The sequence below is a fragment of the Anopheles darlingi genome, chromosome 3 (assembly GCF_943734745.1).
Source record: "Anopheles darlingi chromosome 3, idAnoDarlMG_H_01, whole genome shotgun sequence".
NCBI classification, from domain to species: domain Eukaryota; kingdom Metazoa; phylum Arthropoda; class Insecta; order Diptera; family Culicidae; genus Anopheles; species Anopheles darlingi.
In genome coordinates, this window is record NC_064875.1 from 49967042 (window position 1) to 49978687 (window position 11646).

General features: G+C 50.6%; 1 protein-coding gene across 1 annotated transcript in view; it reads right to left on the reverse strand.

Moving 5' to 3' along the window:
* The window catches only part of LOC125957978 (uncharacterized), a 31246-nt gene extending 20221 nt beyond the window's left edge, over positions 1–11025 (reverse strand). The window contains exon 1 of the mRNA XM_049691065.1: positions 10714–11025. Within this exon, the coding sequence (XP_049547022.1) occupies positions 10714–11013 (300 nt within the window). The 5' untranslated portion in view covers positions 11014–11025. The remainder of the gene's footprint in view (positions 1–10713) is intronic.
* Between the last annotated feature and the right edge of the window lie 621 nt (positions 11026–11646).

Below are 11646 nucleotides of genomic sequence, written 5' to 3' on the forward strand. Positions count from 1 at the left end.
AACAAGGCAAAGACAGCAAATGGCACAATGTCCAAGCATCCCAGTGCTGCCGCAATGTGTGCGATTCGACACTCAATCCAGCGAAACTCCATAAATTCCCGAGCATCATAAAATCGAAGGTCAATTACTGGACGACGAGGAACGTTCCCCTCCCTGTTCGCCGGTGACCTGACAGTAGCTCAGTGTAGCATTGAGGGGTTTGTGTTCTACACGAGAAGCTTGAGTCACTTCGCTCGGTCTGGATTCTTTTCCAGAACAATCGTGACTTTGTGGGCCCTATTGCGAGTGTCTTGTCTTGCAAACGAGACTGCCTTACTACTGCTGAAAAAACTTAGCAGTCTTGTTTAGCTTTTATGAATGAACTAGTGAATTTTTACAGCCTGATTTCAAAACAAATACTAATACTACCAAATTAATCACCAACACCACTAAAAACCAACATCCTTCGGTCCAATGGCAACGCGACTTTCAGTCTCGTTTTCAAGACTCAGAGTCTGGTAGGTTTTGGCACCAGACTCTGAGTCTTGAAAACGAGACTGAAAATGGTATATTTTTTCGGCTTGGTCGTAGTTGCCATTGGAGCGAAAGATGTTGGTTTTTAATTGTGTTGGTGATTAATTTGGTAGTATTAGTATTTGTTTTGAAATCAGGCTGTAAAAAATCACAAGTTCATTCATAAAAGCTAAACAAGACTGCTAAGTTTTTTCAGCAGTAGTAAGGCAGTCTCGTTTGCAAGACAAGACACTCGCAATAGGGCCCTGTGTCTCCGTGGGAGTAGCTCGAATGTCAAGGGAAAAAAGAGAGAAACAGAAAGCAGAACAGTCTCTACAGGAACCCAGAGACCATCGCGACCTTCCACCTGTCCTCGATGTCCTTTTTAAAGGACTTGCTGATATTGATCCCGCATACAGTTTTTGAATCGGCAACAACCAGGAGTCGCGATGAAGCTCGATTCGAGCTGGCGAATATCTTGAAACTTGGAACTTGAAATTACATTTCATCCAGGGGTGCTCGAACCGAACGCACCGAACCGTATGCCAAAAATTGGACCCAATATCAGCATCCGTTCTGGTTTGGTTCTGGGTTTGCAAATGGCGCCCGCATGAAATTCGACACTCGGTCTACAACTCGCGGACTCCTCGGACCATGGGTACTAGCGTTGCTCTCTCTCTCTCTCTCTCTCTAGCGCACGCTCGTGTACTTCAAGAGGTTCCACACCATGCCAACGGATCCTATAAATATTCATACCCTGAAACTGATTTGACTCCACCATTTACCGAAACCTCTCCTGTTCTCCAATTCGCAAGCAGCACCAGCAGCAGTAACGAAAATGTCGGAATAAGATCCCCGATTCCCCGATTCCCCGATGATCGAGATTGGCACACACATGGATTGAACATCTGATACCCTACCGCTCTACTGACCGCCGGCTCCTGGTATCCGGCGATCGCATCGGGCATCGGGCAATGTCAAACCAGAAACTCGGCGCTCGCCCGGCTTGTGATTGACAGTGGGGCGAGCACTTCGAGTTTACTTTGCAATCCGTTGCGCCGCGTGCAAGTGCGTAAGTGGGCCACGCGGGCCCCTGGGACTGGACTCCCTTTGCACTGATCGCCAAGACACTGATTTGTGCAAGATATCGGTTTGCGAGTTGTGTTGTGATGTGTGTGTTCAGTGGCATGAACCGTACATCCGTTCGGTTTGGATTCTCGATCCATAGCCATTCCACCAATTCATGTAATGCACTCCACTCCGTCGTCGTCGTCGTCATCGTCGTCGTCATCGTCGTCGTTCTGCCAGCATGAAGTGTGATTATTGTTTTATGCAAGCTACATACTAGCTAATTCATCATTACCGGCTGCTACCACCACCGTTCGTCAATCAAAAACATGGCTACGAACGGGGTGGAAATGTAAAATTAAACCGACACAATTCTCCTTCTCTCGTCCTCGTCCTACTCGATGCTTCGGGGCGTCTACATTATGATACATGATGTTACATTTTCCTACCCTCCTGAAACCTGATCCACGACAACTCCGACATTCCGCGTCCGCGCGCATAATTCAAATCCAAAAGGAAGGGCCAGTAATTGAAGTGCTGCTGGTGTCCAGCAGCTGAACTACCTTGGCAGCTGGCAGACGGTGGTGTAGTCATCTTCTCCACAGACAGGCTGCTGTCCTGCGGTGCTGGCGCCGGTTGTTGCCGCATATTTCACTCACAAAAATTATCGGACCAAACCTTGATTAAAATATGAATTACTTAGCCCAACTAGGCGGGTTCCAGCCCATCGCAGGCCCATCGCTGGAGCAGGACTACCACCAGCAACCCACCCGAGGCACCCATTTTCCCCTGCATCCAACCCCCGGGATCCCCATGATGGAACGTTTCGTCCTCCCTGCTTTGGCTTCTGATTATCGTGGACCTAATTTTAGAACCGCGGTCGATATTCGGCTCCAAAAGCCACGGGAAACCACCGGAGTGTGTGACAGTGAGAATGGGGCCACGGAGAGAGGGGAATCCGCCCCCTTTTACCACCCCCCCCCTCCCCCAGGGCCGGTGAATCGCGCCATTCGTTTAATTGGCTGTCACGGAGATGGAGATGGGCGGGCGGACAGGATGAAGCGAAATTTCCATGTTTTCCCATCGCACCGCACCCCATCCATCAGAGTGACACCCCGGGTTGGCCGTTTTCACCTTTTTGCTTGTTCCCCTGCTTCACCTCCCCGCCCCGCCCCAGGTGCCAGGTTTTTGGCACCTTTTTTTGAGGACTCCGACTCCAACGAGAACCAGCAGCCCAGGCCCTAGTGTTAGTGTGTTGGTGGTCGCCGTGCTCGTCGAGCAGAGCAGAGCAGAGCAGCGAGTTTATGCCAGTGTTATGCAAACGTTGCTGATCCCTATCGCCAAAAAGGGCCCACCCCCCCTTCTCCCCCGATTCCCGTCTATTAGTCACCCTTGCCCTGTGTGTGAACCCGCATCGAGCATCGGTACGACAGCATTACCGACGACGGCTGCTACATCATTCTCGCCGACGATCAGTCTCGACCGACATTTCGTCGAAGGAGATCCGGCGCGGCCGGTATGATCCGGTTGCTATGCATGTAGCGTGTGTGTGTGTGTGTGTGTGTGTGTTTCGTGGTGAAAAATGGTGGCCAACACGGGGAAAAAGGGTGGGAGGAGGCACTCAACACGAGCACGACGACGACGACGACGCATCGCCGCTTGTTCGACTTCGTAAGCGATCGAAGCGAAGGGCGATGGGGAGGCCCCCGGGGTGTGTGTGGAGGAAATGATCGAAGGAAAATCTAGCCCATCGCCTCCAACACCCTCACCATCCCCTCTCCCCCCCTCCTTCTTCACCCTTGGCCAATTGAATGGTGGTGAATCAATCATCGGTGCTTCGATTCGGTGCTGCTGGGGAAGTGCGGAGGGAAAAAGGTGGGGTTGCAACACATTAACGAGGAAACGATCGGGAAAAACAGAGACCAAAACCCCTAAGAAGGGTCAGGGGAGAGGGATGAAGGACTGGCACCGGTGGCTGGCACGAAGCGAAACCCATTTGCCATTAAGAGCTCGAACCCGGGGGCCGTGGCCGATGCCAAGCCGGACCGACCGACCGACAGACAGACAACATGGGTTCACCGTGCCGCCCGTGGATGATGGAAGGTGATTGGAAGGGTGGGAGGGTTGATATCGAAAGCGAACGAAGATCCACGGAGGGCAAACGAAAGGAAGAACGGGACAAAAGAAACCGGACTGCTTCTGCTTCTGCTTTCAAACCGACGAGGGGGACCGAGAACCGGGAAGGAATCGAACACAAAATCGAATGAGTGAGTGGTGAAGGAAGAGGGGAAAGGAAGGGAAGGGAAGGGAGCGAGACGCACCCGACACACCCGGTGTCCATTCCCGGTCCTCGGGCCCACCCCGGAGCATGGAATCGAAATCAATTAATAAAAGTCAGAAACAGGGATCCACTGGAGGAACGGAAGAGAAAGGGGGGTAAACGGGAAGGAATGGAACGCGGTTGGTGCGTTCCGGCAGCGAAGATGCGTCTGTCGTCGGCGGCGGCGTCGCCATCGTCGTCGAGTGAGTGGGTGAGCTGTGGTGCTTTCGATGCGAGGAGAAAGGAAAAACATTCCATATTTTCCGCTTCCACCGGGCACAGGGTGGGCGATACAATACGGTCGGTCGTTCGGTCGTTCGGTCGGTCGGTTGGACGGCCGGTTGGTTGCCCATTGCCCACCTCCCACCCACCACCACCACCACCACCACCACCACCATAATCACGAGTGGAGCGTGTTTTTCGTTTCGTTTCGAGAGTCGCGAATGAGCGAAGTTGGTGCTGCAGGCTGGGGCCGGAAGGAAGGTGGGGTGATAAGCTGGAAAAGACTTTTCTTTCCTTTCTCTTCCTTGCTCGCTCTCTCTCTCTCGTGCGCCCTTTTTTGCCTTGGATGGACGATCGGCTGGATAAGGGTTTCGTAACAGATCCAGGTCATGGGGAGGGTGGGATGGTGGCGGCACAGTCCGTCAATGCGAACCCGTGCGTCAGGCATGTTCCAACACCAACACCAATTGGTGTTTCGTGCGTTATCGATACTACTACCGTTGTTTGTAGCGTGAAGAATTTGAAGGAATTTGAGGCACGAAACGGGAATGAGTGAACGATTTTTTTTTCGTTGCTTTAGGAAGAGTTTCTCTAGGAAATGGTCTAATACATAAATGAGGTCTCTCAAATTGTTTAAAGAATGCAAGAGAGAAGCAGCAGTCATATCGTATGACAATATTCTTCTTAATATACACTGATAACTCGTGCAATATAATTGTACGAGGGTGCGCCATCATGACAGGACCCATTTTAATGTTGAATAACTCCGCCATTTTTCAACCAATTTTAGAAAATAAACCTGATTTATTTAGGCTATACCATGCCATTTATTGAGCATTCATTCATAAAATGATATCGATTAAATGACCAACCTGAAAAACGTCCTTTTTTCTTATATTTTCCATGTATTTGACACCATTTGGGGTGTAATAACAGCAATTTCCGATCTGATAGTAGCTATTAGTACACCTTACTGTTCAAATAGCCTCACAGAGTAACAAAGTCCGGCGCCGTCAAATCCCACGAACGAAGAGGCCACGCATAAGTACGCACAGTTTCCATAGTAGAAAGATTTATGTTCAGTGTACTGCTTTACAATTTCCGTCCGTTTTTTTTTTTGGAGTGAATCTATAAAATGGCATAGGTTGACGATTCAGAAACAGGCTTTCTTGTCCAAATCGGTTTGTAAAATGACGAAGTTATTCAACATTTAAATAGGTCCTGTCATGATGGCGCACGCTGCACATTATTCTTGGTTACTTGGATTTGACGTATTCAGGCTCTGCACATTTTAAAGTGGCCTAGAATATTGTAATCAAGAATAACAAAGTACCCTAGAACAAATAATATTGTACGCTTAAGTACTAACAACGATGCGAAGAAAAGGGCAACCCGGTGTAGACATGGTTCTGTGCTACTTGCTGCTGTGCAACACTGACGATGTACAAGTGACGTTGCGGCTAGGGTTGCGGCTAATTGTTGGTATGGCTAATGCACTGAGATAATAACCATCATCATGCCAATAATCAATAAAGGATGAAGACGACTTCACTACTTTACGTCTGCACCGAAGGATTAAAGAGAACCAAATATCCTTGATGCTTATCCTTAAAAACAAGAAGCTAACTTTTATGGCCCTCTGAATACTGTACCTGAATAATCTTCAAGAATAGAGTTTACGTACCAGCACACACCAATGTACTTCGTCTTATTTTCTTGAACCAAATAATCAATTATGGGCACTTTCCTGCAATACACAGTATTTCAATAATTCACGGACACTTTTACTGAACGATCAAAATCCCGTGCAACTGGCGTTTGACTAATGAACGTTTCAAACTACTACCAAGACTACTAGATCAAAAGTAAAAATTTACATTAAACAGTAGGACTACTCCTTTTTATTCGTGCGTACTTGATGAAAAAATCGCCTTTGGATCAACTGCCAATTAATGATTTTAAGTTTAAAGTATCAAAATTTTCTATCTTTGTTCTACCTTTCACCAACTGAGTTACAGAAAAATAGCAAGTCCGATGGCGTTTGGTGATGGGAGTTACAACAAACAAATAACTGTGCAGTAAAGTAGTGATTCCGCTACCAAGAGCCGACGCTCCACATTACCGGACGTTTCCAAGAGGGAAACCTCACACTCACAGTTGTGAAACTCCGTCAGCCCTCCAAACTCCAACGCTTAATGTGAGGGAGCTGGAGAAGCGAGGAAGGAATTAAAATCAATATAATGCTGGTAACGACAGCTCCGGTGGCCACCCGACCATAAAACACCACAATGTCGCTTAACGCGAGAATTCGCCAAAAACCAAAGCCAAAGCCGGAGTTCATCACGAACTCCTAGGCAACTCCAGCCACCCTCCGGGCCCCACCTCATCTAAGGGAAAATGGTCGTTCGGGGTTCGATTGGTGGGACTGGGCGCCTGGGATTCGAATCAAGCCCCAAAATTGCCCCTCACTATGGACCAGGATACGCGGCTAGCTATCTAGTTGGCTGGCGACTGGCCGATGGATGGATGGATTCACTGGATGGATATTCGCCCCAATATCCCCAAACCCCCGGGGGCGGGTTGGCGTTGTGAATGGGCTGGATTAGGACGACGGTAGCACACGACACGAGTGGGTCGACGAAACAGGCACTGGCTTGGTGTAAGTGTGTCAAGGCAGCACACGACTACACACACACATACACGCACCAACGAACCAGTGGAGCCTGGTGCGAAGGATGCTCTCTATCTCTCTCTCGCTCTGTGTGTGTGTGTGTGTGTCTCTCTCTCTCTCTCTCGGGCGAAAGGACACTCGTGGGGGTTTCCTGGATTGCTCTCCAGCGCGCTGATGTGGTTGTGTAATGGTCGCTCTCTCTCTCTCTCTCTCTCTCTCTCTTTTTCTCTCTCTCGCGTGCGCTCTCTATTCACATCTCTTCTCACACTTATGGTGCTCACTCCCTGGTGGTGGTGGTGGTGGTGGCAAAAGGCTGGTAGCGGCTGGTATTAGTGATAGGAGGCTCCCGCTAGAGCCTCAGCTGAGCCGAGGGATTAGTGTGGCTGCCAAGTGGTCGTCGGTTGCTCCGGTAGTGGTGATGGGATTGCAATTAACGAGAGAAACCCTAGAGGCATCCAAGGAGGCGATGGACTTACCGCCAAGTCGGTGGTGGCGGAGGTGCGACAATCAAATGAAAGACAACGCTGCGGATGGTCTGGCGAAAATCTGGAGCAAACTCCTGGACCAAATCCGCTCCCCGTTTCCGTCCGGTACACTCGCGCTACTTCGGAATTCGCGAGCCCATCGCTCATCGCGTGGTACTTTGGGAAAAGGAAAACTTTTGCCCCAAAAACTCCAGGCTGTTGCGGGGGGGAGCAACTCCTAGTAGCTGAAGTCAATAAAACGGGGCAGTAGCATGGCATTAACGTCGGGCAGGTTAATATGATTCGCGCAGGAAGCCAACCGCCAAGGAAGGCGGCCAAATGGCGAGCGAAATCAAACAGAAACACGATTGCGATGTGCTGTAGCTGTATCAGAATAGGAGCAGAAGAAGAAGAAGCAGAAGCAGAAAAGGAAGCAGACAAGGCAGAGTGTCCCTGGGTGTGTCCCTGGGCCCTGGGCCACTTTCCACACACCGTGCTCACAGGCACGGCACGCGGAGGATGGCACACGAATAGATGGCGGGGATGAATTGAGCAATAAAATGTTCCTATGCTAATGCCCTCTCTTCAGAAGAATGATGAGTCCTCCCTGCCGCATCCCTTCTCGCGCATCGAGTGCGTGCGTCGCGGGCAAGAGAGAAGCAGGGAGCGGGGAGGTAGAGGTGCCCTCATGTTTTGGATGAGGGTTTTTCTTTCATTATGTTTCCCGGGGTTTTTCTTTTCGCTTTCTGTTTTCCTCCCCCCCCCCCCACCCCACCCCACCCCAGGTGCCTTCCGCTTTGCGCTTGGCCTCTCGAGAATGAATTGCGCTGAGGCTGCTCCCGGACGGATGCTGCTTCCGTTCCGTTCCGTTTCGTGGAAGGTTCGTCCACCACAGGTCCGCGGGACTGGGGAGGACGACCGAAAGGGACGCCGGCTCTTGGGGATCACCGGTAAAGCCGACGGAGCTGTCGGAATCGGAGCCAATATCGGCCGCTTATCTCACGTACCGGTGATCATGCGGACACGCGATGGTTGATGAAGATGGCATCAATCCATTCATCGTACCCTCCCATCCATCCAGGTCCAGAGTGAAGGTCTGGTTGGAACCAGCGGGCCCGTGTGGGTGTGCTGGAGGTGGTGCGGTTTTTATCACGTTTTCCGACCCGTCGTACGGATCGATGGCGGTTGATGGGCTAAGCCCATCGATAGACCAGCGATACTCCGTTACATCCGTTAGCGAATGGGCCGATGGCAGGGGAGGAGGGCATTGTGCCAGCCCCGGTGAAGGGGAGGGGACAATGGTAAGGGTAGCATCTGCTACTTGCTGGTCTTTTTCTACGTTGCTGTTGTTGTAGTTGTTGTTGTTGTTTGCTGATTTTCGCATTCTGTCCCTCATCTTCGCTGGTTTAGCTGCTTTGCGTTGGACAAACGTATAGCGTATGCTCGCCACCAGCGCGAACTCGATGTAGGTTCTAGTAACAGGCACGTGCTTGAGACAGTGTGCCAGTGTTTTCGCCCATAATATTGTCCAGGAGTTCCGGGTTTCTTATTTTAAGGAGTAAAAATGATTTTGTAAAACAGGAAGTGTTTTTCCTCCTTATGAGACGATCCAAATTAACCTAGCTTTAGGAGCATTTTGAATAGTGAATTGTTTAATATTCTTTAATGCTTGTACTAACTAAGATAGCAATTTCAATCGATTCAAATAACTCTAGTCAAATCGGTCGCTAAATTCATCTATTCTTCCTATATACAATGAAATGGTAGTGCTATGACGCATCGCGAAAAGAAGTTGCAGACACTTGGATGAAGGATTCAGCAGCTCCTCTGCATTATAGCAACCCTTGAAACTACTTTCAGTCAACCTAAGAGGTAAGATTCTAGAGTAACATAGTAAAATAACTTCTTGGATTTTGAAGAAGTCCATCCAAAGAACGTGGTAACTAACCAATACTTTTTCTAATTCTGTTTTTGCAAACAATTCTGGGTATTGCAAAAAAAGCATCGAACCAGCCATTCATCATTCAAGAGATTCAATTCCGTATTCGTTCTCTTGTTTCTTTCTCATATTAAACCTCATTGGTAAAAGATGAACAAGAATGTTGGAATCTGTGCGCTATTCGACCCAGATCAGGCAACGCGCTCTCATCCTGGCACTTGTGTAACGTGTACGCGACCTGTGCTAAAGGGCTTCGCTGTAAAGCAACATTAACGGGCAATGGTTGTTGGGCTCCGAGGCCCCGTCGGTACACTACTACCACAGCCTAGTGAGGCGAAAGGTTCACATCTACACGTTGAGCTACTCTTTCGCTTGAAAACCCCGCCGAACGAGCAGTCAATGGTGTTTTTCTTTCCGATTTCATCGTCGAGTTTAGCCTCCCACCTTTTCAGACATCTCTAACCACCCTCTAAGTCCCGACATGATGATGCGATGGTCTCAGCCCAAGAGCAGCGAGAGCAAGAGCGAGAGATGGTACTTGAGATCCTGATGCCTCCCAGCAGCTCGTCGCCTCTTCGTCACAAGGAATAGAAGAAGAAGACGGAAAAAGGACATGGAATTCGAAGGCGCAAAGAGATGGAGCGGGCATCACCTACTAGCCACTCGAATTTAGTGCTACAGCAGTGTGTGTGTGTGTGTGTGTGTCGGTGACTGAGAGAACGATGTTGTTCTTTTCCCCTGGATCAGAGCAGTTCCGGCCGTAGCCGTGGTTGCGCTAAACTCTAACCTCAAAAAAACGGCACCGCTCATCAGTAGTGTGTGTGTTAGTGAGAGCACTTCTCTCTCGCTCCTCTCGTAGTGGCGCTTCCTGTTCCTGCTGTGGCCACTAACTAATCTCTTTTGCTCGGAAGAGCTTGCTCGCCTTTACTCTCTTTTTTTGCCTCTCTTAAACGCTCTCGCTGTGTATCTATACGAGTATCGTTTTCTCTCTCTCTCTATCTATCTCTCACACACTCTGGCGTAGTCCTTCAAGAGAAGAGGGAGAAGCTTTGGAAGGTCTGAATTTTATTATTATATAATTGATGAATGGGATGACTGTTATGCCTTGACGACACTCTGCTGCTCCCTAGAATCGCCGTCGTCGCTACTTTTGACAGGACATTAGACTGGACACACACACACACACACAAACACACATGCTAGCCCAATTGAAAGACCAGACCCAGCGAAAGAAAACCCATAGGACGCTGAGTATGGCCATCGGAAATTCGTAAAAGTCTGTGGACGCTATTGAGGTGTTCCCAGTAGTTATCGAGGAAGCTACCGAACAGCCGAATACGACTCCTACGGTAGATTCCTCGTCCCGTTGTGTCATGATGTCACCATTGGTGACCACCTCCCTTTCCCACCATGAGATGAATGGATTGAGCACCGCCGGGGATCTTGGTGAGGTCATTGGAATGGAATGGAATGGAATGGAACATATCACGTTATCGGTCGTTCGGATCGGATCCTGCTTTTGGAACCACGCAAGTACCTGGAGATCCGGAGCCGAGTTGGGCTCCAGATCGCACGCCGAAAGCCACGGATTTATGCGCGCTAGTCCGCCTCGTCCGCCTCCACCAACACCTTCCGCTGCGGCGGCGGCGGCGGCGGCCGCTCCTGCTGCCGTATTGTCTTCTCCAAATTTACCACCCAACTTGCCACTCGAAATGGCACTGCTGCCGCTACTACTGCTGCTGCTACTGCTGCTGCTGCTGCTCTGTAGACCGGTGCCTCGCCGAGCCCCTGAAATAAACGCAAGCGCCATCACGACCAGCCCGGGTCCTGGCCGCATATTGACCTCGGGTTCGGCGGCGCTAGCATGGTGCAGGCCCGCTTGAGACGCACTTGCGACTCGTGACGACCTCGGGGCTCGGGCTCATGGCCCCATCATCTTTCTCCACGTCCACGTGCGCGAGCGTCCTCCTGCGTCCCGTGTCCTGCCGCCGCTTCTACTGCCGCCGCTGCTGCTGCTGCTGTTGCTGCTACCTCAGCAGCGGCTCCTCAGCTGGTGCTGGTGCCGTCGCGCTTACGGCCTGATTGACGCTGGTAGGACGCTGCGATTGGACGCTGCGCGGACGCGGGGCGGCCCTGCCGGTCTCTACTGCCGTGCCGCTCGTCGGCTCGCTTCCTCCTGTACCGGGACAGACTCGCACTGATGGCCCGTACGGGCGGCACACGGTGCGACAAACGCGCTACTGACACTGCACGACACTGCGGACAACTGGACAATCTGCTGCTGATACTGCTGGTAGGTCTGCTCCTGCGGCTGCTGTTGCTGCTGCTGCTTCTTCAGCTGCTGTTGCTTCTTCTTCGATTGTTGCTGCTGCTGCTGCTGCTGGCGCTCTGGTTGCTGGTACTGTTGCTGATGCTGCTTTTGCTTCTGCTGTTGCTGCTGTTGCTGCTGTTGCTGTTGATACTGCGGCTG